At 42.7% G+C, this 27,960-nt stretch overlaps 1 protein-coding gene across 2 annotated transcripts in view; it reads left to right on the forward strand.

Annotated features, from left to right (window-relative positions):
- The window catches only part of FHIP1B (FHF complex subunit HOOK interacting protein 1B), a 90,723-nt gene that overhangs the window by 42,568 nt on the left and 20,195 nt on the right, over window positions 1-27,960 (forward strand). For both annotated transcript variants that reach the window (XM_085859592.1, XM_085859593.1), the window contains exons 10-12: window positions 2,593-2,759; window positions 15,090-16,328; window positions 16,925-17,103. In XM_085859592.1, coding sequence (XP_085715718.1) covers window positions 2,593-2,759; window positions 15,090-16,328; window positions 16,925-17,103 — 1,585 coding nt within the window. The remainder of the gene's footprint in view (window positions 1-2,592; window positions 2,760-15,089; window positions 16,329-16,924; window positions 17,104-27,960) is intronic.

A 27,960-nucleotide genomic window follows, 5' to 3' on the forward strand; every position in this document is an offset into this window, starting at 1 on the left:
TGCTTCCAAATCTTGTATCCCTAACCCCTCTGTCTTTGTACCCACCCTTCCCTGTCATACCCAATTGCCCCTGAATTCTGTCTTTTGCACCTGAAAAGGTCGAACAGTTTCTGACAACCCTCGACATTGACTCTGCAATTGGACTGGATGGCATCAACTCACGTGTCCACAAACCTGCTGTGCTGCTCTTGTACGCCCTCTCTCTGCCATTTTCACCCAATAATTTACCATAGGTTATCTTCCATATGCCTGGAAATCGACTGACATCACAGCATTACATTAAAAAAATGTGCAAAAACAGATCTCCTTAACTGCAAACCACTTGGCTTACTGTACTTCCAATCATCTGCAACATCATGGAATCCATCATCATAGTTGACATAAAATCATTCCTTTTCTCCAAAAGCCTCATCTCAGATTATCAATTCAGATTCAGACCTGATCATTCTACCTTGGACATGCTGTTTCTATTCTTCCACCAATGGATGGAGGCCCTCAATATCAGACATGAGATCAAGGCCAGCTCTCTGGACATATCTCGAGCTTTGGATACAGTCTGGCCGCCTTGCTGTCCTGCCTTGTCCTTCAAACTGTCTGCCGACGGAATCCAAAGCCGATTCCACTCTTGGAATACTGACAGCCTCCACACTCATAACCAATGTGGGGCTCTCAATGGAACCCTTTCATCTCCACTCCGTGCCAAGACTGGAGTACCCCAAGGCAGTGTTCTTGGCTACATCTTATTCCTTATCTTCATCAATTATCTCACTTGCTCCCTGGAAAATCCTCTTTATCTCTTTGCTGATGATGCCACACTCTGCTGTGACATCCCTCATCCTTCTGAGAGCAAAACAGGCAGCAGCCTCTTCCATCTCCTCAGACCTTGACAAAATCATAAACTAGTCAAACACCTGGAATATGTCTTTCAATCCTGAGAAATCCCACACACTCGCTCTCTCTCCGAAAGGACTGCACCACAAATCATCCCATCTACTTTCTCAACAACTCTCTCAAAGATGTTCAGTCACTCAAACTCTTGGGTCTCATGCTCAGCCATTCTCTTCCTTGGGCAAGCCACATTACAAAGTTGGCCTGCAAACCCAGATGCCAAATGGGCATCCTCCATCATGAAAGTCCTTCCTTGGCACACACACACGCTACTATCCACTGATGAGGCTTTTATCCGCATCTGGATGGAGTACTGCTCTCCCCTCTGGGCTGGCTCTCCTGCCTCTCATCTTGCTCGACTTGATACCGTGGAAACCAAAGCTTTCAAGATCATTGGAATCTCTCATGATGAAGCCGAGCCTATGGACCTATCACTTCGCCATCGCAGACAGGTAAGTGATCTCTGGCTTCTACTGCCTTCTCTGTGCTTTGTCCCGTTCCCACCCACCCACCCCCTCCGGTATCTGCCAGACGCACATGGTCCACCAGCAACCCCCTCCTCGTAAAGCTGCCTAAATCCAGAGCCACTGCTCACTTGCATTCATTTATTCGTCTTTCTTTTTCTTTTCTTTTTTTCTTCCCCCGCTTGTGGAACCACCTTCCACACTCTTCAATCTCACTCTTCCCTCTGAGTCTTCAAGACACCTGTTCACCACCATCTCAAGTCAACACCCATACAAAATCATGATATTTTTTTCACCTGTTAAACTACCCTGCATCCCTCCCAAAAATTTGCTCATGTATCCATCTTGTCCACCCCTTGCATTCTCCCCTACCCCTCACCATGACATGCATACCTTGTTTGTCTGTCTCCAACTACTTTCTCCCTCTCCCTGCTGTTGGTGTTTCCCCTTTCTTCTGCTGTTCCCCCTTTCTTCTGCTGTTCCCTTTGCGATGTGTCCAGATCTGTTCTGGGTCCTAGCTCTTCCACAAGCCAAGAGCATGTATAAAAAAAAATTTTTTAAACACAAATCGTATTATTGGCACTTTCAAACACCTTCTGTTTAGCAGTGTTTGGACAAAATATTATGGCATTTTGCATCATCTCAACCGATCAAATTTGCGACTCGCAGACACTGCCCGTGCCCTTTTTCTCAAGACTGTGCAGGGCAAGGTGTTCTATGAACTCTTGAGTTATTTTTACTTTTGGATTCTTTTTTTTCTGATTTAGGAAATGAAAGATATCTCAAAAAATGTTTTTCTTCCCACTCATTTTGTGGCGGCGCTTCGTGTGTCTGCATGCTCTATTGTGTGCATTTGCTCGTGTTATTATGTTTGGGAAATGCAAAATATCAGTTTGGTTTCTTTATCGATATCTCACGATATTATTCGCCAGTTCCTGTTCGTGTTTAATTTTGAGTTTCACCAATAGTTTACGATGCTGCCTTTTTGAAGTCATTATGTCACATCCATAATAATAACAGAGTGCACTATGGTTTTGTATACACTGCATGAAGTATGGAAACTGAGTCCCCATTGGTGCCAAAGCCTCTTAAATAGTCTCTCGAGTGAATGGTAAGCTTTGCTAATTCTCGAACATCCGCTTTCATTGATGCTCTCCTAAGACAATAGTACAGTATTATAGATTTGAGAGCCTCAAGTGAGCAGTTTCTAAAAACAGTGAAATGATGATGCCATTGCCAGGTACCTGATCCCATGCACACACGTAATGGCAAGCCAGCGTGGCGCCATGCGTGACGTAGACATGTACAGCATGGCTACGCGGAGGATGTTGGGCCTAGTTCCGAGTTGCTGCAAACATGAGGTCATTCCCACAAGGGCAGACAAAGAGGAAATTATGCCGGAAAAAGGTAGGGCTGCTTTTCATCTTTTATGGGATGTGATGTTTGTCATCTTTCTCAAAGCTTTTTGATCAAAAATGAAACTAGTTTGAAGTCGCCACCATCAATAATAGGTTGAGGGGGGGGGGGGGGTTAAAAAAAAACATTTTAAAATGTAGAAGAATTATGAAGGGATTTGTATGGGGCTTATTTATTGGCAGTGAAGATGGGAACAAAATTCTGCCTTCTTGTAACCAGAAACACCCGCTCCCTACGAGTGCAGCCACGGAGTGAAGGAATCTACATAGTGGAGTTCAATTTGCATTCAAAGTCGTTTTTGCCTTAATTATACATTTTTTCACATTTGTTTAGCCGATGATGCTTTTGACTTGACCATATTATTATCATTATTATTACTAAAATTATTGTTATTAACCGGACTCATTTGTGTAATGATTAGAGCATCCACTCTGAGTCTGGAAGGTCAGTGGTTAAATCCCCCACCGAGTCGTACCAAAGACTTTTTAAAATGATATGTGCTGCTTCCTTGCTTTTCACTCAGCATTTAGCAGGCAGGATGGAACACGGACAAGCGGCTGGGAAGGCAATGGCAAAGCACGCAGTATAACACTTGCCCAAAAACTGCTTTGGCAGCACCAACGCTCTGCAAAGAGTATGGTACATTAAATGGAGGGGGATCATCTGAGTCGGGTGACCTTGGCGAAGATTGTGGTGGTGTTGATGATGGTGATGGAGGTTGAATTGGCGAGGGTACAATATGCGGTTTAGTTCTTTGACCGCTAAATGTTGAGGACTCACTGGCATCGTCCCTTGGATGTTCTTTCCCTTCCTTCAGCATTGGCTCCCAAAAGTAGTGTGAAGCAATGTTTCGCCGCTTTAAATCCAGATGCTGTCGTCTCACGAGAAATGTACGTCCTACGTGGCATACTGATCCAAAACAGGCCCGTCTCATCAACGTTGAAAATTTGTTTTTTTGAGAATGTCCACCTTCCTCGATTCGATAATAGCCTTGAGAAATGCAGGGAACTTCTCAGCGGCAACGGTGTCTGCAGCAGCAGCAGCCCCTCCAGTTGTTTTTATGTTGTGATATTTGTAACACTTCCGAAAGTTCAAAAGCCACCCATAACAAGCGTTAAAATGGCTTCACTTCGTCTTCATGAATGCTTCTATCACAAGAATACTGATGGGCACGTTCTCCTGGTTTTGGTGTTCATTCCATGTGCTGAGCATGCATTCCATTTTTTCAATAGTGGAACTTCTAGCATACGATGTCTTTGCTGCACTCACTAAGGTTCCACATTTAGAATTTTCTTTTATCTTTTCCGGACTATCTGTTTTGTATTGTTCTCAATGTGGACTCACAAAGGCCTAGCACACACACTTCATATCGGCTTTACCATCAGCTCTTTCATACCGTCCTAAAACATCCATTTTTACTTCAACAGTGATGGCCTTCCTCTGTCTTTTTCCCTCACTACCAACCTTGCAACTCCACGGACGCTTCCCAGTCACGATTGCCAGGGTTACGCTTATTGCAACGGCACAATTCACGTGCAAAATGGGAAACACTTCACCACATGCATGATGTTAAGATAGATGGTTGCTGGAAACTGAGGGAGGGGGAAGGTGTGGGAGAGGGAGGGCAAGCCAGCTGGAGTCAGGGTGTTATCGCGAACACGTTTTCATGTCATTCAGCCCGAAAATTTAATTGCAGCGTTACTCACGTGCTCAAGTCACATAATGCCGATAGCTCGTGAACGTAAATAAAAAAAATGGTATAAATGACACGTGCGCACTTCCAAAAACACAAACAGAACAAGCATAAAAGTCAAGCTTATGCTATTGATATTATTTTGGAATAACGTTAATATTATTTTGCCATTATCATTATGCCTTTATCATCAGATGGAATTGATTTATTTCTTTTTGTTTCTGGTAGGGGTGTGGACCAGCGACTTTTAGCCTATACACCGCCCTTGTGTAGTTATACATGTACACATCCAATTTTTTTTTCCAAAAGTCCCTCAAGCATGTATTAAACAATACTAGCAACCTTAAGGAATGGGGTTATGCATTGGAAAAAAAGGTCACAATTGGGTCACAAGGGTGTCGGGGCAATATCGCACGTCACACCTGAAGCCATTTCTGGGAGAAATCACATATGTGGCCCCAAGATACAAGTTGTAAACAACCTATATATAGTCCGCTTGTATTCTGATGGCTGGAAAAATCAGACAGGCAATGGGATGCATCATTCATGCGTAACAATTCAATTAAGCACCTTTATTAGCTAAAGATTATTGTGGCCGACCGATAGGCCTATCTCGCAAGTTGAGACTGCTCGGGTCCATTACTCTGTAGGGGACGCGATAAGCATAAAAAAGGCCTCAAGGATGCCGTGCTGCCTCCAAATTCATTTCAGTTTGGAAATATGGTGGGGACATCAGCAAAGGTTTTTTTTTGTTTGTTTGTTTTTTTGTATACGTTGTCGAGGCTCGTATGAGAGCTAACGCACAACACACAGCAAGGGGGGCATGAGACAAAAGGGGTGGGAGTGGGAAGGACAAAAAGGTGGGGAACAGACACAGGAGATCTGTGGAAGGGAGAGGGATTGGGTGGGGAACATGGGGTGTACAAGATGGACATTACAGGGACTTTCAGTAAGGAAGGCAGGGAATTTGAAGGAGGTGGGTTTGGGGTGGATTAACGGGGATAGAAAAGATCGAGGATTTGGATGGGGAACTATAAGAGGTGGTGGTGAACATCTGTTTTGAAGGCCTGGAGGGAAGAATGGGATTGAACAGAGTGAGGGAGTTTATTCCAAAGGCGGGGAAAAAGAGGTATGAAGGAGTGAAGGTGAGCAGTGATTCGTGATTTTGGTAGTTTTACCAGAAGGCGGTTGTTTGTGGACCTTGAGCGCGCTGCGGAAATATGGTGGGGACAAATCGCAGACACAGCAGGGGGGTGAGACCAGAGAGGAGACTTCAGAAGACAGAAAGACCACTGCCCTGCCTGTGGTGAGAGAGTGAGAGGCCCAAAGACTCAGCCTCATCGCGGGAGATGCCAAAGATCCAAAATGCTTTCCGGACGAAAGCTTTGTGTATGGTCAGGAGCTCAAGTGGGCCGAGGAGGACTTTGCACGACGGAGGATTCCCAGTCGGCGACTGGATTTGGAGACCAGGTTGGAAATGTGGCTTTCCCAGGAAAGATCATGGCAGATAGTGAGAAACTACTTCTTCCAGAGGATTGTTGAGAAAGTAGATGGGGGGGGGGGGACCAAACGGTCCTTCGGAGAGACAAAGTGAGTGTGAGATTTGTCCGGATTGAAAGACGTGTTCCACGTGTTGGACCAGTTTGTGATTTTACCCAGATCTGCAGTGAGTGAAGAAGCTGCTGCTTGCCAGTCTGAGGGATGACAGATGGTACGGCAGAGGGTAGAGTCATCAGCAAAGAGATAAAGAGGATTTTCCAGAGAGTCTGAGAGATCATTGATGAAAACCTGAAAAAGAACAGGGCCCAGAACGCTGCCTTGAGGAACTCCAGCCTAGACAGGAAGAGGGGATGAAAGAACTCCATTTAGGGTGACAGGAGAGGAAGTCTGCGAGCCATTAGTGGAGATGGCCTTGGATACCATAGGAAGAGAATTTAGTGAGCAGGGCAGGGTGCCAGACCATGTCAAAAGCATGCGATATGTCCAGGGATATGGCTCTGATTTCATGTCCAGCATTGAGGACCTCCATCCATTGTTGGGAGAGCAGAAGCAGCATATCCAGGGTAGAGTGACCTGGTCTGAAACCAAGTTGATGATCGGAAATCAGGCCATTGGAGAAAAGGAAGGATTTAATGTCTGAAGTGATGATGGATTCCAGAACCTTGCTGATGATTTGGAGAAGGCTTATTGGTCTGTAGTTGCAGGGATCTGTTTTTGCACCTTTTCTATACAGGGCAGTAACGTTTCCTGATTTCCAAGCAGATGGCAGATGACCTTGAGCAAATGAGAGTGTGAATAGAACAGAGAGAGGATAAGCAAGAGCAGAGGAGCAGGTTTTTAGTACACGTGGGATGATGCCATGTGGACCGGTTGCAGAATCAGTCGAGGTTTGACAGCAAGCTCTCCACCTTGTCAGGAGAAAAGGGACACAGAGTCCAGGAACAGTTGGGTGTGACTGGGTAAGGTGGGTAGAGAAAGTGATGGGTTTTGGACACAATATTTCGATGCAAACACCAAGTTTAGGCATTCAGCCATTTCACGTGCGGTATCAGCAGTGCGGCCATTTGAGGTAAGGGAGGGGATGGAGGGGGGGGACATACACCAGAAACGGATTTGATTAGATGCCACCAGGATTTGGAGGAGGGAGAGTGATTTGAGAGTTCAGACTTGAGCTTCGAAAGATGTTGTTTTCTGGCTCTCCTGTGGGTAGATACACACTTGGTCCGAGCTTTATTGAAGGAACTAAGATTACCCTCAGTTGGGTTTTGCTTTCCATGAGGAAAAGGCAAGTTGTTTCAGGACAACTGCCTCACCACAAGCTTCAGTGAACCAAGGGCGGGAGGAAGGGTCGGACAACTGAAGACGAGAGGGGATAAATCTGTGTATGAGGGAGAGCAAGTTTCTTTGAAAGAATTCCCAGGATGAGCTGATGGAGAAAGTAGCGATGTGAGACCAGTCTAGAAGTTTGATGGCTGCTCGGAGACCCTGCCAGTCGGCTTGAGTGAAATGCCAGACTCGACGGCGCTGAGGTGGTTCTCTGATAACAGCGAGAGAGATGTCCACTTTGACAAGGACGTTGTCAGAAGAACCGATTGGAGCGGAACAGAAAATATTTTTAGGGAAATTTGTCAAAATCAGATCCAGGAGAGATAGAGTACCAATGGTTGAGATATGGGTAGGGAAGTTGACCGATTGAGTCACAGAAAGCTTTTGCTGAAGTTCCATGAGAGGTGAGAGAGGTACCCACACCGAGGCAACTGGCATGATGACACTTGAAGTCGCCACATATGAGGAAGAGAGAGTTTGTATGAGAAGATAGAAGTTGGCCCATGTTTTTGGATCGTGAGGTGTCTATGGAGTCATCACTGTTCGGTGGACGGTACAGTACACATATAAACATGAGGTGGGAGTGGAGGGGAAGCCGTAGCCAGAGGTATTCCTGGGGTGTGGGGGAGTGAGGGCAGTGCATGGAGAGTGAGGAATAGAGTCTTTGATGAAGAGAGCAACTTCTCCACCAGGACGAGGCTCAGGTCTGTCATACCGGAGGAGGGAGTAACCTGGGAGAAATACTTGGGAGTCAGAGACGTCTTGAGGGAGGATTGTTTCTGTTAGGCAGATTATGTCTGGTTTATCAGTGGCAACCTGTATGGAAAGATCTGAATGGTTTGAGCGAAGGCCCTGGATATTTGAGGTCCACACTGTTAATGAAGAGGGAGGGGAGGAGGCTTTGGGTGCAGGGGAGGGGGAGGGTAGGACAAGGGAGGAGGGGGCGAGGTAAGGAGAGTTGTTGAAAGTGTGGGGATTGCAAAATCGCTAGAGGGAGCAGGATGAGGAGGAGAAAAGGCTCTGGTGCTTGGGGAGAGGGGGAGGCAAGAGAGGGGGCAGAAAGCAGTTGAGGATTTGAGGAGGTGGAGTGATGAGATGGAGGTGAGAGGGCAGGGAAAGGAGGCAGCTTTGTGGATGTGAGGGGAGGGGGGCAACTTTGAGGAGGGGTGAATGGTGGGAGAAGGGTGAGTGGGAAGCATTGAGGGAGAAAGGTGAGGGGAAGTTTTTGAGAAAGGTGAGAGGGAGGCTTGGAGGGAGAAAAGTGTGATGGTTGCTTTGAGAGGGAGGAGTGAGAGGTTGAATTGTCACTGAAGTTGGATAAAAAGAATGCTTGATGGAAAGCGAACATTCATTGCAAACTGGGGTTTTTTAATTTTTCGGTCAGAGATTCGATTAAACACAATTCTTGATTGATGCAATAAAGGCAAATTAAGAGAATGGAGAGAAGAAATGATGTAACTGTTGGATTTTTTTAGGCAAGGTATGAGGGAAAGGTCGAATTGAGAGCAGTTTGTTGAAATAGTAGAAGAGTGGTGCATTATGATACAGTAATGAGTACCACGTGTGAAAGAGGAAGATGAAGCATTATAAGAGATCGTTTTAATTATTATTATTATTATTATTATTATTATTATTATTATTATATGTATATATATTTGTTTTTTTGAGATTGAGGTTTCAATCAGATTAGGTAATGGGAAGGTTGGAGAAAAAATCGTGAGGTGAATGGTGAATTTGGATCGGTAAACGCAGTCAGGTGGAAGCAGATCACGTGCTTACAGGAGTATCACGTGGCTGTGGGAGGTGTATAGTCAAAAGTGAAATTATTTATTTTAAATAAGGAACTGTTTAAAAAGGTAATCGATCATATGTTGGAAAGAAATTGAACTGGATAGCCTGTGGTGATATATATATATATATATATATATATATATATATATATATATATATATATATATATATATATATATATATATATATATATATATGTATGTATGTATATAAGGCCCGGTGAGGAGGAGTGATGTAAGCGACATTTTTTAATGATATGATGATGATGATAGGCTTGGATGATAGGGGAAGGTTTAAAATAGTGCTGCATGGCATTAACTCCAAAATGGCCGGTGTGTGTGTGTGTGTGTGTGTGTGTGTGTGTGTGTGTGTGTGTGTGTGTGTGTGTGTATATAATTTAAACTTACAGTAGGTGTGGCCCACGAAACGCCACAATAAGCTATTTATATAGCTTGAACACAGTTTGTCCAAGGCGGAATACCCCCTTGCAGGGGCGGGGGTGGAAATAGTCATTGTGACCCCCTACTCCCGCTGGCAAGTTTGGTTGAGAAAGTACAAGTAACGACCGACTGCATCGTGGTCAGACATACACAAAATTATGTATTTTAGTACAATGAATAGGGGCTGTTACTGGAAACAAAAAACGTGGTGGCTTTATGAGTTCAACTCGGAATGTTAACATTTGGCAATGTTGTGACAAAACTTTTTGTGGTTATGTGCAGTCGTAAACAAGTTTATGATTACATTATTATTGTTTTTTTTAATTGCAATGAATCGCTGCGTACAAACTTTAAATAGCGATGCATTCCATCACATCTTGATCATGTTTGACCCCAGATCGTGGAACCACTTTTGCAGGTGGGTAAAGAATAGAAATGGAGAAGTAGTCACAATTTCTTTCCATTACGATCAGAGATTTTGGACTCGCAAAACTTTTTTACATTTTCATGATCGAAGGTACGTGGAGAATTGGACGATGGATAAATTGATACCTTGGGGTTGAAATTATAACTTGAGATCCCAGCATCATTTGCTGTGTGCTTGTACGTGTAACACCAAACAGACAAATTTTAATAGAAGTTTGAGACATGCATTGTACAAGTTGTTGATTTGTACAATTACCAAAATTCTCAATGGTGAATAACAAAAATCTCTTGAACACGTCATGTCGTGCAACAATCAATCGGGACGTTTTAAGTTCAGGTCTTAAGAGGGTCGTACACTGGGGAGTTTCTCTAAATATCACGCCATTTACTGTCTTCTAATACTTATTCACCCCCCCCCCCCACATTCAACTTCCTTCCCTCCACCGAGCATTGCTATTCAAACTAAATGCTTGCTGAAAATTGCATTATAGTTTAATTTAATTTTAAACTTTCTTTGCCACATCTTGTCCAGTATCCTTCGAATTAAAAGAAAGGCATCATTCTACAGGGTATCTATTAAAAATAGAGCTTATTTTGTTGGACTTTCTGTGAAACCTTGGGATTAGCTTTGAGGGTTGTGCCCCAATATGCGTTTGATTTGTTCTTGTCTGGGCGAGTCACTGCTTGCACAGGCGTTGTGCTTTGTGTTTGTGACTCCTCGCTGCTGAGATGGCTGGAGGATAAATGTCGTTTATTTAATTTGTTGTGGTGTGCTTCCCATTTCAACACGTGTGCCACAGCTTTTTCCTTGCAATCACAATGGAAATCCTGTGGAATAGTTGTAATTCGCAATATCATGCACCCTGTACAGGATATTAAATTGTGCTTTGGAGAAGCGCATTTTGTGAATAGCTCCACCACCAAAGGTGGACAGAGCTAATGTTTTCAACCCTGTCTGGCTGTGTGTTTGTCTGCCTCAAAAGGTTATGGACAGATTTGGGTGAAACTTGGTGGACAGGTTGGGTGTATGCCAAGGACGAATTGATTCGATTTTGGTGAATATCTGGATCTGGCCTATCGGTGGGAGACAAATCATAAACTCTTCATCCTGGCGGAGGTTTGCTCTGTACCGAGTGCCATTCTAGTTCCTCGTGTTGTACCTTCTTTAATACGAAGGTTGGGTAGCATGACGAGCTCCAGCATTCCCATTTCCTGGTGACCTTCTTTGTTTCCTGTAATTCTGGATTGTCGTCCATTCTCTGATGCCATCCATCCACACTCTGATGTCCCTGTTCAATTTCCCCATCTAATCTGCCTTACAAGGTGTTTAAGGAAGTTTTTTTTTTTCTCTCAATCTCTGCATTGTCCCAGAAAATGCTACTTTTCCTTGAGTAATAGTGTTTTGGTACATTGCATGTTGCGTCTTCTCCAGAACGTTCTTGTTGGCTGTTTTGATAATCTGACCAACGTTCATTATTCTGTGAGGACACCTTATTGTTATTCTTCTTTAACGGGCACATTCATTCCTACGTTCTTGTGGCAACTCCAGGGGTAGACCGTGGGCTGAGCGTCCAAAATGTGTCTAGTTTTTGACTTTCGTGACCCACCTCATGTAGCTACCTGAAATTTTGCATAGATTTAGATTTTAAAAATCACTTAGAATTCACAACTCGTCTGCGCAAAAAGTTGCACATTAATTAGTTATGCTAATTAGCAAAACCTATAGCACCATCTTGTGTCCATTCTGAGATAGCTGTGTATTACTCTATGGGAATTCTGATGTCTGTGTATTCATATAATAGGAAGACGACTCACATTGTGTTGTAATCATTTTATTTTAAAAGTACAAGCAAAAATAGTAGCCTTTCTTTGAAATGAATTCTTTCATGTTTAACATGTTCATGTACGTCAATGTAAAACTCTGTGGTATCACACAATGATGACACGGTCACTGTGTCATGGAGCATCTACTACTCATCTGATTCTTCATCATCAGAATTTAACTCTTTCGTGGTAATAGTTTCTGCAGTCGACACACTTGCAAAGCTCCGTACATTACACACCATGCCGTTGACAAGAACATGTTCCTTTGCCTGTATCAGACGGCTTCTCGCAGTTAGTTTTCTTGCATGAACAATATGTTGGTTCAAGCAAGCTGCTCGGAGCTGGAGACAGATCACCCCATTCGATGTCTAATTCATCATCTACAACTTTCCATCCATGTCCATTTGGACTGGGAATTGGTGGAAACTGTTCCAGACATCTGGTGTGTACAGCAGCCTGGTAATTTGCTCTCATGAAATGCTTCTTGAGAGAGTATGCATTTGGTGGAAGACGTGCCTCTGATTTGGTCAACATAAGGAACAGATTGTATCTGGCTTCATTGACTTTCTTACATTCCTGCCCATACATTTTTTTTCAAACAAATTTCTCCGCACCTTTCACCAATTCATCACTGACTGTGAATGAACTCCCCAACTCTTGAAAGATAGCATGGCAAGCAGTGTCACTTGCAAACAACTTTGCTGTTTTGTTTACTGACCCATCTGGATGTGCAAGGGAGAGCGGAAGTGGGCCTAAGTTGTATGTTAGCATGTGACCAATATCCACCTTCCGGACATTACCAATAATCACAAGTCGCTGGAACAGATTTCTATCAGCCATTAATGTCACCTGCTTGCCTTTCACTTTAGATTGAGTTGACTTGTTCATTGACTGGAAGGTCTTGGTCTTGTCTTCTCTTCAGTGGTTTGAACATATCTTCACTGCCCTGAAGACATTCTTTGCAGTATGAGATTAATGCCGCATCTCCCTTCTCCCATGCATTGATGTAATCTGCACATACCTCCTTGGATGCCACAGTACCAGGAGCTATGTGAATTAACTGGTCATGGCTGTCTTCGAAGGGATTACTCATTGCCTCTCAGACAGTTACCGCCTTGCAGATGTCCTCTTCATCTCTCTATTTGTGATGGCCGCAAGTCCTTCTGACCTCTTGATCTCTCATCTTTCCCTGCCAGTTCTTCACATCTCCTGGAAATGGCAGCTCTCTCTTGCTGGGATAATATCCATCTTGAAACGGCTCCTTTTTGAGTTGTGAATTCCACCATTCCTCCTTTTGTTTTCGTGTCTCGGTTGCAGGTCTGCTCAATCACAGGCAACTTGTGAAAATCCATGATCAGCTTGCCTTTGAACAGAGAAATTGCCTTCCATGAACTCCTGGTGAACTGCAGGATGAGATGAAGGGAGGTCACACATTTCAAACCAGTAGGCTGGCAAATAACGTGCATAGTTCACGTGAACATAAGCAAATTACAATGGTCGAAATGATCTCACTGCTGAGAGATGCAAGTTCCAGTTCCCTTCTCTTGTTGCTCTGAGGAATAGTAGCACCACTTCTACCATATCAATGTACGAAGACCAAACTGCAAACGTTGGATTTTTTTTTTGACTGATCATTGACAAATTTGTCATACATTGTTGTCACATTTTGATATAGATCCGAGGACACAAGCTCTGTGAAAGCCTCCTCTGGAAATGTTGCGTTCAGTTGGGTCATTAATCTTTGTGCTTGAAGTTTATCCTCTTCTGCAAGCGAGTCAAGAAAACTTTGCCAGCAGAGATGTCCCATTGCTTCCACCACACACTTGTGCATACGAATACTTCGGTGATAGTGATGAACATTCATTGCACCCTTTGGAGATCCTTGCGCAACGATACCTGCTTCGATCACCAAGGTCTCGAGATCTGCATCCCTAAACCTTTTTCCGATGCATGCTAACATGGCCAGTGAAGTGTGGAGAGCACCAAGATGAAGAATTATGTGCTGGCTGTGGTGTACTTGTAGCGCCTTGACAGTGACCTTACTTTCGGGGCTTCCTTCCACATCAATCCACTTTGCAGCACATTCCTGAAATTCCTTGATGCTTTTCTCACGAAATGGAATTGCTTTGCTGTGGGTGTTGATGACATGCATAAAACAGAACCCCGAAGAACTGCCTTCAGAATCTTCGGCAGCACAAGCATCAGACGACATGTACGCCGCCATGACAGCTAGTGAGTTTACAGCTTGCCTGAAACGAAGCACGTGATTGGTTGATGAGCGTGGTGCTGCATGTCAAAAGCACTGTGATTGGACGATGTTTATAAGAAAATTGTCACAATTTCGGGTGTTTTTTTTCCATATTTTGAAAAAAAAAATGTGCAAGTCTTGTGCTTCGCGAGTTTCAGATATGATTTCTATAATATTTTCACGCAACATATTATAAATACAGGTAGATACACAAGGTGGGTCACGAAACAACAAAACGGGAGCTCGCCCCACGGTCTTGGGGAAATTTGGCCCAAGTGTTTCACGAATTGGCTGGCCAGTTCTGACGTTCAACTATAATTTGGAATTTGTTCAGGGTGCTGGCGTTAGCTCGCCTACTCTTCACGAAGAACACCATTGGATCTTTAACATCCACCAACTAACGCAAGCAGATGAGACACCCGGTTCATCCGAGTGACGACACATGCATTGATTAATCGCCCTGCCTGTGAAATACCGGGATGACAGTTTATAGCTGTGTCAGGATTCAAACTCAGGCTAGACAGCTTAGAGGCGAGTGTCTGTACCTCTCGACCATCCTGCCAGCCCAGTATTCTGTGGTAATGCCACTGCTCAAATTTTGTTCTTGTGCAGAGCTCAACCAATCATGTTCATTGTTTTTGAGGCCAAACCAGCTTGCTACAGTTGCTGATGAAGGCCCCCATGTGTCTGAACTGACTCATTGAGCCTTGTAATTTCTGTATTCACTCTTCATCATATATGTTGGGGTTTACACTGAATTTGCGATGTATTTTGATGCTGTGGAAACATTTTTTGTTTGTGGCATGATCAACATCAATTTAACCACATTCGACAATTGAGCCATACCTTCAGCTTTGATTTGCAAATTTTGGGTTGGGTAAGATTCTGTGACTTCGCAATGGGCTCAATTGTGCCTCGTGTGTTTTTGACATCTGACTGATTGATTATATCAGAATGATCATACTGGTTTCTTTGGAGTTTGGGAATTATAAAATGTCGACATTTTCTGAACTTCTGAGAGACCATGTGAAAGTGCGTTTGTTAACATCTCGTTTTGTTTTGTGGATTCCCAGGGTGGGTGCAGTCACGTTCACCTGACCCACGAGTCATCTCGCCAGCTGCAAAGACGCAAACACCGATGCGTCGTAGCTTCTTCTCGCGCCAGAAGAGCGACGCGGCAGAGAGCGAGAAGCAAATGCTGTTGCGGCGTTCTGACAGCACCGAATCTGCTGATGCAGCTCTTCTGGTCGATCGTCCAGAGAAGCAACCAGGTTACCTCGGGTATTTGCGGGACATACGGCAGCAGATTGCGAGGCGTGCGCATGCCTGCAGAAGCTGGTCCGCACCATACGACGGAGAAAACCCAGCCCGGGATAGTGTGTCGCCTCTCCCACCAGTTACCCTTCCACCACCGCCTTCACTGCAGCAGCTTGGTGACATGAGGGAAAACTCCGCTGTCGGGGCATCTACTCGTTCTGAAGAATTTGATCCTGCAGACTGGAATATTCACTTGGAGCAAAACTGCATTTCTGTGGTTCCGGTTGTGAAAACGAGAATGAAAAGGCTTTCGGTGGGAGAGGATGAAAGGAACGAGTTGAAAGGAAGGGAACAAGAGGTGAAAGAGCCTTTGCACAAGACTGTGGCAGTGTCAGAGACCAATCCTGGATCTTGCAATGGCAGAATTGAAAGAGAAGGTGCCAGACTCCTTTTGCTGGCATTGTCGAAAGAAAAAGGCAATGTTGAAGCCAACGTGGTTAACAATGTCCAAGGAGGAACTTGTATATGTAAAAAGGATACACAGGAGGAAGATTATGTGGAAGCCTCCACTGGTGGAGTGAAACTAACACCAGAAAGGATAGGGGATGACACGTCGATTCTCGTCCTTGAAGGGCAAGTCACAGAGAAACAGAACAATGGGACAACATTGGGCCCTGCTGTTCTGGTCCAGTTGGAATCAACAGGTCCAACATCTGGCTCAACAGCTGTGGATGAACTAATTGAGAAGTTTTTGGAGAATCCTTTGGAGCAAGATGCTGCTCTGTTGGTTAACAGAATAGCATCCCTTCAGGCAGCTGTCCCTGAGGACAATGGGAATACTAAGTCGGCAGATGACTGCATTCGAGGGGGGATTCAACAAGAAGCTGAAGCAACATATTTGAATGACAATGAAGATCAAGTTTTTGGATCTTTTGCTGAAAAATCAATGGTGGAAGGAAGTGTTCCAAGCACAAAAATACAACTTGCTGAAAAATCCTCAGTCAATCTTCTGAATCTCAAAATTCCTTCTCAGCCTCACGTGACCCCCTATACAGGTGAGCTTGCTTTGCCTTTGCTCCTTTGACCGTGTGTATCGGATAATACACTTTGCTTCAGATACTTGTCATTTGCAAAATAAATATTTATCAAATCTGCTGAAAGGAAACAACATTCAAAATCTCGGACTTTTAGCTCACCTGGACTTTAGTCAGGTGCCTAACGCAGGTGTATTGACCGTATCAAAATTTGCGTTCATTAAGGGAGTCTACGGGGAGGGTTTTTTGACCCCCCCCCACCCCCCCTCCCAAGATAGGTATTTGCTCTCTTCTCTGAAACTACACACATGATTTCAATGAAACTTGACCACAACCTTCATCACCCATGATTAACCAAAGTCTGTTCACAGCAGTAAAAAAAAAAAATCAGAGTCTCAGGGGTGTTTTTGGGGTTTAAGTGACTTGCTCCCAATCCAGGTGAGCTTCTGTATGCACGGTCCTGTTTTTATTATTATTTTGAAGCACTCTGTACTCTATTAAATGTTGTATTGTGTGAAAGGTAGGTTCTGTAATTGTGCATGTTGTGATGAAGGCCATTAAAATGTGTCATCTTGTCTGAAACCTGTGGCCCTGTGCTCACACACCATGTTTTGCAGGTCCCTTTGTTACGATGCTCTTTTCAAAGCTGGAGAACATGCTGCAGAACTCTCTGTACGTGAACCTGTTGCTCACTGGGATAATTGTGCAGCTCGCCTCCTTCCCACAACCTCTTTTGCGCTCCTTTTTGCTAAACACTACAATGGTATTCCAGCCCAGTGTCAAGTCTCTTGTTCAGGTACGACCAACACTCATAACAAGGAACTTCGGAACATGAAAAGGTCATTCTGCCAATCGTTCCTGCACTACACCAACACCAGATACCATCACCCATCCACACGCAAGCTACCTACTAGTCCAGTCAATACCCCTGTACCTCTCTATCTCCAATGCTTCGAGATACCTGCATAATCCCAATTTAAATGTCGAATTTTTCTGCTGTCACTACCTTTCCAAGGAGACTGTTCCATGCATTAACTACTCAGATTGAAAGACCCCTGCTGACCACCCAGTGAGAAACTGCTTCATGGAACTGCAATACATTTATTAATTAGAGGGGGAGCACTCGGTATAGTGCAAAACCTCCGGCGCCAATACTGCTAGGTCACTCAAGTGAACCTGATATCGTATTCATTCAATTTGACGTCAACAGTGCTCACAGAGTTATAGTTTGCAACTTTCCCTTTTACTTTTAACTTTTACATACTCAATTCATTCGTCATAACTAGATTCCTTGAGACAGAAATTGATTTTATGTGGGTATATCCACCTGAAGTTCCAAAATCAGCCGCAATTATAATTTTAACATGTTTTTTGTTGGAAATCACTTGTAACATGTAGAAATGCAAAAAAAAAAAAAAAAAAATTTGTTGAAAAAAAGTTGCAAAATTTTGTTGTTTTTTTTCTCACAATTATTTTTAATTTCTTGGTTTGAAATCACTTCAAACATGTAGAAATGCAAAAAAAAAAAAAATCAAATATTTTTTCAAAATGGCCACCATAGCGGCCATATTGGACTTTGGACCAAGTCCAAAATCTAATGGCATGATCCTTGGACCATACCTAATCCCCCCACCAAGTTTCATCAAAATCCGTCGGAGTTTTTCCGTAATACAGAATGTTCACAAACAAACAAACGAACAAACTAGAGGGGGAGCACTCGGTAGAGTGCAAAACCTCTGCCGCCAATACTGCTGAGTCACTTAAGTGAACCTGATATCCTATTCATTGTAGGTCAAAACGGATCACTCAACTGAACCACGATTGAATAAACTAAACTAGATCGATGCGCATGTAGAAATGCCCAAAAAAATAAAATCAAAATTTTTTTGAAAAAAAAGTTGCAAAATTTTTTCTTCTCTAACAAATTTTTTTTGGGGGGGGTTTGAAATCACTTAAAACATGTAGAAATGCAAAAAAAAATTCAAATATTTTTAAAATAATATCGAAATTTTTTTGAAAAAAAGTTGCAATTTTTTTTTTTCTCTCTAACAAATTTTTTTTTGGTTGGAAATCACTTAAAACATGTAGAAATGCAAAGACAAAAATTCAAATATTTTTTCAAAATGGCCGCCATAGCGGCCATATTGGACTTTGGACCAAGTCCAAAATCTAATGGCATGATCCTTGGACCATACCTAATCCCCCCACCAAGTTTCGTTGAAATCCGTCCAGGAGTTTTTCCGTAATACTGTTCACAAACAAACAAACAGACAAACAGGGGTGAAAACAGTAACCTTCGTCCATCTTCGATGGCGGAGGTTAACAAACAAACAGACAGGGGTGAAAACAGTAAGCTCCGTCCATCTTCAATGGCGGAGGTTAAAAATATGACCTCCCTTCAGTAAATCCGTGCTGAATAAGTTTTGAAGTTATTCAAATGTTTCTCTTGTCTGTTCCTTAATTCACGTTTCCAACACCTTCCACTGAACTGAACTCCATCTGACAGGTCTATAGTTCCCCAATTCTTCTCTGGAACCTTTCTTCAATAGCAGTTGCAACTTCTACTCTCCAATCAACTGGTCCTGACTCAAACAAGCTGTTTAAGATATCCACTAACCAGGGGTTTCCTTAGAAGCCGGTTACCGGCGACCTGCAGCCGTCTACTAAGAGAAAAATGTCAAAGGTCGCCGCCTACTTCAGCGCCGAGTGTTCGATTTTTATTTTTATTTTTTATTTTTTGTCACCACGGAATCTCAACACCCCCTGTTTTGAAATCCGAGACGAAAACACATGAGTATTTCGATGAAAGCGGGCTTACTTTTACTGTTAGTACTCTCGCCAGGTCGAGAACAACACTGACCTAAAAATAACACAAGCAGCTAAAACATGCCTCCTGCAATGGAGTGTTCTCTGCTTTAGCCTCGTTTTGGACTGTTGGCCTGATACCCTGATACCATACAGCAATGACCTCAAGAAAATAAACTTTGTAGGCCTCGCAGTTTCGGTGCCGAAACGATGGCATCGAAACGAAAATCCCTCTTTGACTTTGGATTTTCAAAGAAGTCCAAAGACATGGGAGGTAAACTTCTGGCCATCAGTAACTGGTCTAAACTTGCACTCTCGAGAGTGCGACGTTGTTGTTGTTTCACCTCGTCCATTTTGAGCTTTTGTCAAGTGATGCGGCTCCAAAATACACGGTCACCCGTTGTGCCTTTTTAATTTATAAAGTAATTAGCCTATAAGCTTAAAGCAGTTTTTGTACATCTTATTATTCGTGGTTATTTGCATTGAAAATCGCCGTTTATTCACTGAAGTGAAGACCAAGTATGAGCAGCTGTGAACTGGCCAACTGAATACTGGTACCACAGGTACATGCATGTACCATAGACTTGAACTAACTATATAGTCAGTGAGCTGAACCCCCAAATTTCAGAGATCGGTATCAAACGAGGGGCAAAGCGGCATGTCATTTTTTTTGGTAGGTCATAATGTTTAGTTTCGGAAATCGCTTGCTGGCCCTTCATGCAGGTTCGTTTTTAGCGATATCCGTAAGGGGGCACTAGTAGGGTGTAAAAATAACAATTCTTTTTTTCACGGTATTTTACGTCTATTCATATCCTGCATCTTATCCAATGCTCGACTGAGGTGATTTCCTATTATAAAGTCGATAAATCCTTAAATTTAGAGTGGAAATTAACTGCAAATGAATTGAATTTCAAACGTTTAAATGCGATTTTTCTCTTATTTCATTGCACGCAGCTAATATCCGTTTTGTCAAGTTTGTTTTACATCAAAATCTATTCATCTTTCTAATATTCTTGCTAGTTTGTAAGTAGAAATATTGTTGGAAATTGGAATCTGGCGAGAGTGAGTTGATATCGAAGCTGGAATCGTTCCCATGGTGTAAATATATGTAAGGTGTTTTCACTTTGAATTTTACACTTATGTGGTAAATCGAGGTAGTCTGAGCCGAATACTCTGTGTCCCTGTTGTCCTTTGGCTGTGTATCAATCACCACATCCTTCAGCCCTATTCTTGTAAGACTGGTACATATTATAATGCAATTGTCGTGCGCATACGCACTTGCAGTTGGCCCACCTCTTCCGTTTCAGGCCATGAAGTCAATTTGTGAAGAATGTCAGACACTTGTGTATATGCTCTTTTGCAACTATCTTATTTGACGGGACATTGAAAAAGACAGACAAGGCAAAACTAGCAAGGCACATTGATAAGGATATCTCTCCTGCAAATGACGTTGCGTTACCAAGTGCTTCTATCATTGACGGCATGGCCCTGGTCCATAAGATGAGTGGTGATAACCGAACATTTGCAGAAGTTTCCGAGGAGCTGTTCCAAACTGTCTTGCAGACCTACCCAGGCAGCAAACGCATAGATGTAGTCTTCGATGTCTATCGGGATTTCTCCATCAAGAATGCAGAACGAGTAAAGCGTGGTTCATCTCAAGGAGTCCTGTTTTCGGTTATCATCCCAACACATAGAATAAAGAACTGGAGGCGTTTGTTGGCATGTTCTGCTAGCAAGGAAAACCTTACCCACTTCTTCACTCAGGACTGGCAGAATAAACAGAACAAACTTGGTGGGAAGGAGCTGTTCGTGACATATGGAAGCAAGTGCTTCAGGATTACAGAGCATGGAGTCACATTGGATGTTCAGCAACTTGCTTCAAACCAGGAAGAAGCTGATACACGGCTATTGTTGCATGCAGCTCATGCCGGGAAATCCAAATTCAAGTCAGTCGTCATAGTGTCAGAAGACACTGATGTCTTGGTCTTGTGTCTGGCATTCTGCAGGAGGATACCGTGCAGGCTATACATGCGCGTCGCTGCAAAGGGCAGGAACAGGATACTTAGTATTGACAAAATGGAAGAAATAATGGTGGATAAAGTTTGTCTGGCCTTGCCTGGTCTACATGCATATACTGGATGCGATACGGTCAGTGCAGTTTCTGGTGTCGGCAAAATCAAAGGCTTCAAGCTGATGTGCAAGGAAAAGGTGTTCCGCGATACTTTCGCAGCTCTAGGCGAAACCTGATCCCTCACAATTGACATGTTGTCGGCACTGGAGTCATTCACCTGTCGCCTATATGCAGCCAGGACTCCTGAGACGGGCGTGGATGCCCTGAGGTTCAGCATGTGGCGAGCGAAGAAGGGGGGAGTCTAGTCTGGACAACTACTTCCATGCAAGGACTGCCTGGAACAACATGCACATCGAGCAAACTATCAGTGTGCAGTCTGGCGACGGAGCTTGGAGACCAATCCTGATGTGCCAGCTCCTGAGCCTGGGTATGGCTGGGTCGTTGGAGATGGCAATCTGGATGTTCTGTGGATGAGTGGTCCACCTGCACCACAAGTAGTACTTGAGTTCACGTCATGCAAATGCCGCCGTGTTTGTGAACTCCCAACCTGCGAATGTATGGTCAATGGCTTGAAGTGCACAGACGAGTGTAGGCTGAAAGACTGTACCAATATGACAGAAGACATAGAGGACAACGTTACCGATGGCTATACTTCAGAGGAAGAATCTGACAGTGGGGAAGAATAAGTGCAAAGTTCAGAATCAGACAGCTGTTATCATTGCCTCCCACTATGTTGTATGTAATTACCAATGAAACGCAGTAGTGAACATTGTATTTTCGGGGTACTTGTGGCTAATTACTTATGGCCACAAGTCTACAGTGTCAAAGAGAAAGATCAAGTCTGGTTTAGTCTGTCGTGCATTCCGAATCATATATTTGGGGCCTGTTACATCCCCCCCGTCGGATTCCCATAATACTTTCAACTCAATGTTTTTGCTACCATACATGAAAAATGCATTAACGAAGAAAAGGTATTTATTATGGGTGACCTTAATGCACGAATACCAAACCTCGAACGTTTTAACTCGCAAAACGGTTATTACACGAGATCAAACCAACACGGTCAAATTATTTTCGATTTGTGCAAAGAGCTGAACGTTCAGCCTATAAACCACTTTAATCATAACAATCTTCACTGTGACGGCCGGATGACATTTCGACGAGGTAAGATATGGATCTCGCAATTGGACTGGACCTTGTGCTCTACAGAAAGCATCTCGTTAATAAAATCATTTGAAGTTATTCGAGACGAAAATCTCCCGACTAATCATGCAGTCCATGATAGCTTTTCCGTTACAACTATAATGAACAGCGATCCATCTTCCGTTACAAATTTTGCCACAAAGTTCTTAAAGAGATTTACGACTATTGATTCTTAACAAAAGTAAAATTTTCCATCTTGACTTATAGCATACCGCTCCATGAACACTACGAAATTCAGTTTATATTAATGGACTACTACTATATATCTAAGATGTGTATACTTTCATGCTTTACCCTCTGTATGTGATGGTGGTCAGTAAATAATAATAAACCAATGTCACCCGCAGGGTGACCCATATCTTGCCAAAAGGTGACCACGTGTGACTTCTTTAAGGTCACACTGAGGTGAACAGAGCTGCTATCCACCAGGAGCGACTCCTTGAGGAATATCTGCCTACGAGAGATTCCGATGAGAATCGTTCTACAGAGTAACCATTAAAAATATGCTTTTGCCTCATAACGTCACCAAATGACGTCATAATGTCTCAAGCTTGACATATCTAGAAAGCACTCATCGAGGTGTTCAATTTGAGGTACTACACGATACGGTTCCTAAAACTTGAAAATTTGACCTTGGGGTCAAATATGTTTGACCTTAGGCGCTAACCATGAAGGTCAAGGCCAATTGCCACCAAAAATTAATCAGCTGAGCGCCAGACCATGAACTATATTCCCATGAAGTTGGAAGACAATCCGATCAAAATTACTCAAAAAATAAGGGTTTCGTCGACTCCTCTGATTTGCGACAGTGACTTTGACCTTTGACCTTGACCTTCAAAATTTTATGTGCTGAAAGGGACCTCTATAGGCCTCTGATATGCGAAGTTACAAAAATTTCCAATAACTGTGCTCTGCAGAGTGATTTATATGTGATTACAGACAAAAAAAAAAAACATATGAAGGTCAAGGCCAATTGCCACCAAAAATTAATCAGCTGAGCGCCAGACCATGAACTATATTCCCATGAAGTTTGAAGACGATCCGATCAAAATTACTCAAAAAATAAGGGTTTCGTCGACTCCCCTGATTTGCGACAAAGTGACCTTTACCTTTGACCTTCAAAATTTTATGCGCTGAAAGGGACCTCTATAGGCCTCTGATATGCGAAGTTACAAAAATTTCCAATGATAACTGTGCTCTGCAGAATTTTTTATACGTGATTACAGACAAACAAAATAAAATAAAATAAAAAACATACAAGCTGACTAACATATCTTGCAAAAACTTCGTTTTGGCAAGATAATAATAATATTGGACAGCGGCAGTATGCTTTAACATATTGTGATGTAGGCGTGACATTTTCTATGCTGACTGCAATCAACTGCACTTTTATTTGGCACAGACTTGCCTCTTCCCATTTCAGTTTGCAAATCGAGAAAATGCCGACTAGTATGGGCTCCAGTCGAACTTCTGCAAAGTCGGTCTCGTTGATTTTAAAGATATTGGAGGAAAAAGGGTTTGAAGATTGAAAAAGTAGTTCATTATCATTAAATAAATTACATATATAACGGAATTACAACATATTATTGTCATCAAAACACAAATTGATCTGGACAGTTAGATAATATACACATTTTACTTCGCAAACCTGCAAAGAAAAAAAAATCGGTTAGTTTGACCCTCAAAGAGCGCCCCCGAGCGGATTACGCCTAAAAACGAACATGGATGATGGGCCAGCAAACATTTTCGTGAAATATAGGTTATTTCTCACCAAAAAAGTAAGGTCTCCCTTTGCCCCAAATTTGATGCTGAATTTTTGTCTCGCTCACGGACTAATACAAGAAAGCTGAATTTCAGTCAACCAGTCAGTCAGTATGTTAATGCAACTACATCCAGAATAGGCCTAACCACCTGTTTTTGTGGAGTTTTCCACCCCAACAGCATGATAATGAGAACTATTTCATGTCAGAAATCATGCTAGAATGCATCTGCAGCCATCTTGGATCCTCCGGCTTCCAGGGCCCAAGGTGGGACCTGGATCCCGGCCATACAGTTGCGCTCGCTTCGCACGCGGTGATGGTAACCTGCTACTTTTTAATGGTAGCCTCCTACTCCAAAAAATAAGGAAACCCTTGACTAACACTGTGTTTATCTGCTATAACATCCCCCTCAATATCCTTGGATGCATATTATCTGGTCTTGGAGCTTTGGCATCCCTTAATTTTTCTAGTTTCTTCATTTACTTCACTCACACTTGGATCTCTTCGAAAGGCTTTTGCTCACCCCTCATATTTACCATTTATCAAAATAATTTTAACTCCAAGATAGATTGAGGCTCTTGGAAGAGCAAGGTGATGGAGGGTATGAACTAACAAACAGTCGGGCAGCAGGGAAACTCTTGGACATGAGCGAGGGAATGAATGAACAGGAAAAAAGGGGGGGGGGAGAGACACATAGAGACGGGAAAGAAACCCAGCTCCTGCAAGTACTCATAAAATGGTTGGATTAGGAAGCGGTGAGGGGGGGTAATAAAGATAGTGGGTAAGGATATGGGATGACATGAGGTGTTACAGGCTCTTGAATGTGGTTCGACGTCCAAAAGAAGTGAGGAATGAGTTAAACATGGAATTTCAAAGAGGAATAGGTGCATTTAAGTCAATAAAAACATGATAGATATGATTACCTATTACAATAAACTACTCTCTCCCTCCTCCCCTCATCTCAAATCCATATAATAGACTTTGGACCATTCATGACCTCACGAGAAAGTGGGACATACTCGAATAATCTACATATAATGGAGCAAGTGTTTGTATGTATGCATGTCCACTCAATATACCAATTCGTTGGACAGCCGACCTGACGCCACCCACAAATGTAACTTTAAAAAAATTAATTTTACATCTGCCATTTTTGGAAGCCTGAGACATCTTCGGAAGTGTCATATTTACAATCTCCATGCCCTCCCTACATGTTTTCCGTTCAGTGTAAAACGACCAAAGTGACTGTTAAAAGGATCATCAAATATTGAACGGTTGGAGCCGAGAGGCGTCTTGACCTTGTGAAGGTGACAGTACATATCGACCTGAGGTTTCAGGCCTGTGGTGTCGGTTTATGGCCCTGTGCAATTGGAATTGTTCGAGCTATAGAACCAAGATGTATTTTGTATGCACATTAGCAGTAGGCATGTTTTTTCTTCATGTACATAACTCAGGTTGTTTTTGTTTTTGGGAGCTATTGAGGCAGTGGGGTGTTGCATATATACCACCCAAATAAAGGGATGTGTTCTGAAGAACGTGTTGTATGCTTGTAACAGGATCCCCCATAGGGTGGGTACTCTACTAGTCAATAATAAATGCAGGTCATCTTAGTTGCTGTGGGGAGCATCAAGTGCTCCACATTGTTTCGGTAACGTGCTCTATATTCCTCACAGCTTGTCCATTGTGCTGAACGTCAAGAAATTATTTTTGTTACAAAATTATTATTTGAATGAGTACGCCTGTTTACGATGATAACATTGTAAACTAGAGGGGGAGCACTCGGGAGAGTGCAAAACCTCCGCCGCCAATACTGCTGGGTCACTCAAGTGAACCTTATCTTATTCATGAAATATGATGTCAACAGTGCTGACAGTTATAGTTCTTTTCTCCAACATTTTTTTTGGGGGGGGGGGCGGGGAGGGGGGTTGGAAATCACTTAAAACATGTAGAAATGCAAAAAAAAAGAAATTGAAATTTTGTTTAAAAAAAAAGTTGCAAAAATTTTTTTTCTCTAAATTTTTTTTTTTTGGGGGGGGGGTTGGAAATCACTTAAAACATGTAGAAATGTTAAAAAAATTTCCTCTATCACTTTTTTTTTTGGGGGGGGACCAAGTCCAAAATGTAATGGCATGATCCTTGGACCATACCTAACCCCCCCCCCCACCAAGTTTCGTCGAAATCCGTCGGAGTTTTTCCGTAAATACTGTTCACAAACAAACAAACAAGCAGTCATAGACTGGTACTTATGAAATCGTCAACTTGACCTCTGACCTTGTCTAATAAAAGCTGTCTCTAGAGAAGGTAGCGACGCAAACCAGAAGTTTCTACGATGATTCTGTACCAAACCATCAAAAATCGTAACGTCGACCGAAGCAAAAATCTCCATTTCCCCACGCAATTATTTTATCAAAGTCACAAAACCGTAATATTCGGCCATCCACCAACAATCTTTACATAATCCGACGGCTCAGCGAGTCAGGCATGCGACAATAACCTTTATTGGGATAAAAAATGACTTTTAAACACCATCTTTATCAAAAACACCGTCAGCGCGCACACGGAAAACCTTTACGTGACACAACGACTCGTCTGCTCGAGCGCACTGCATCAGGTAACGACCCGTGACGCATAGAGTGAAATATTTTTTTATACAATCTTAAAACGTCTCCAAAACATCCGATTTTTTTTTTTTTTTTTTTTAAACCACAATTTCGACAACCGAGTTTTAAGCGTCCTAAGCGATCGCAAAAACCGAAGACAAAATTAAAATCGAAGTTAAAACTAACTCGTAACGTCGAGCGAAGCAAAAATCTCCATTCCTCCACGCAATTATTTAATATTATTTTATGAAAGTCACAAAACCGTAATATTCGGCCATCCACCAACAATCTTTACATAATCCGACGGCTCAGCGAGTCAGGCATGCGACGATAACCTTTATTGGGATAAAAAATGACTCTTAAACACCATCTTTATTGAAAACACTATCAGCGCGCACATGGAAAACCTTTACGTGACTCAACGACGCGTCTGCTCGAGCGTGCTGCATCACGTGACGACCCGTGACGCGTCGAGTGAAATATTTTTTTATACAATCTTAAAACGTCTCCAAAACATCCGATTTTTTTTTTTTTTTTTTTTTTTTTTTAAACCAGAATTTCAACAACCGAGTTTTAAGCATCCTAAGTGATCACAAAAATCGAAGTTAAAACGAACTCGTAACGTCGAGCGAAGCAAAAATACTCCGTTTCTTCACATGAATTTACGGAATTATGTTTTACCTCACTATGACCTTGACCTTTGACCGATTTTGACCAAAATCTAATCAGCGCCAGCCATCACCCTCCTGAATCACGTAGTGTAATTTGACATTGGTAACTTCTTCCGTTCTCGAGTTATCGTGCCAAAAAACAAACACACAAACAAACAAACAGAGGACGGAAGTCATCAATATACTTACGAAATCTTTAGATTTTGTAAGTAACAAACACACAAACAAACGAACAGAAACGGAAGTGATCAATATACTTACGAAATATTTAGATTTCGTAAGAAACAAACAAAGGGGTGAAAACAGTAACCTCCAATCTTCGATGGCGGAGGTTAATTAGAACGGCACTCTGTAGAGCGCACACCTCCGCCAGGCTGAACAGTTTACATTTTGTATCCCACTGATAGGCCAGATCTGCATCCAGACCTGAACCAAAATCAAATCGGCTTGTTCCTGTCACATACCCACCTTGTCTGCCAAGTTTTGTCATCACACGTCCACAATGTTTTGAAATATTATGCAAATATCTTTTTGGTCCTCTCT

This window comes from Eptatretus burgeri, chromosome 16 (genome assembly GCF_056783735.1).
Source record: "Eptatretus burgeri isolate ZD-2024b chromosome 16, Ebu_testis_v1, whole genome shotgun sequence".
NCBI classification, from domain to species: domain Eukaryota; kingdom Metazoa; phylum Chordata; class Myxini; order Myxiniformes; family Myxinidae; genus Eptatretus; species Eptatretus burgeri.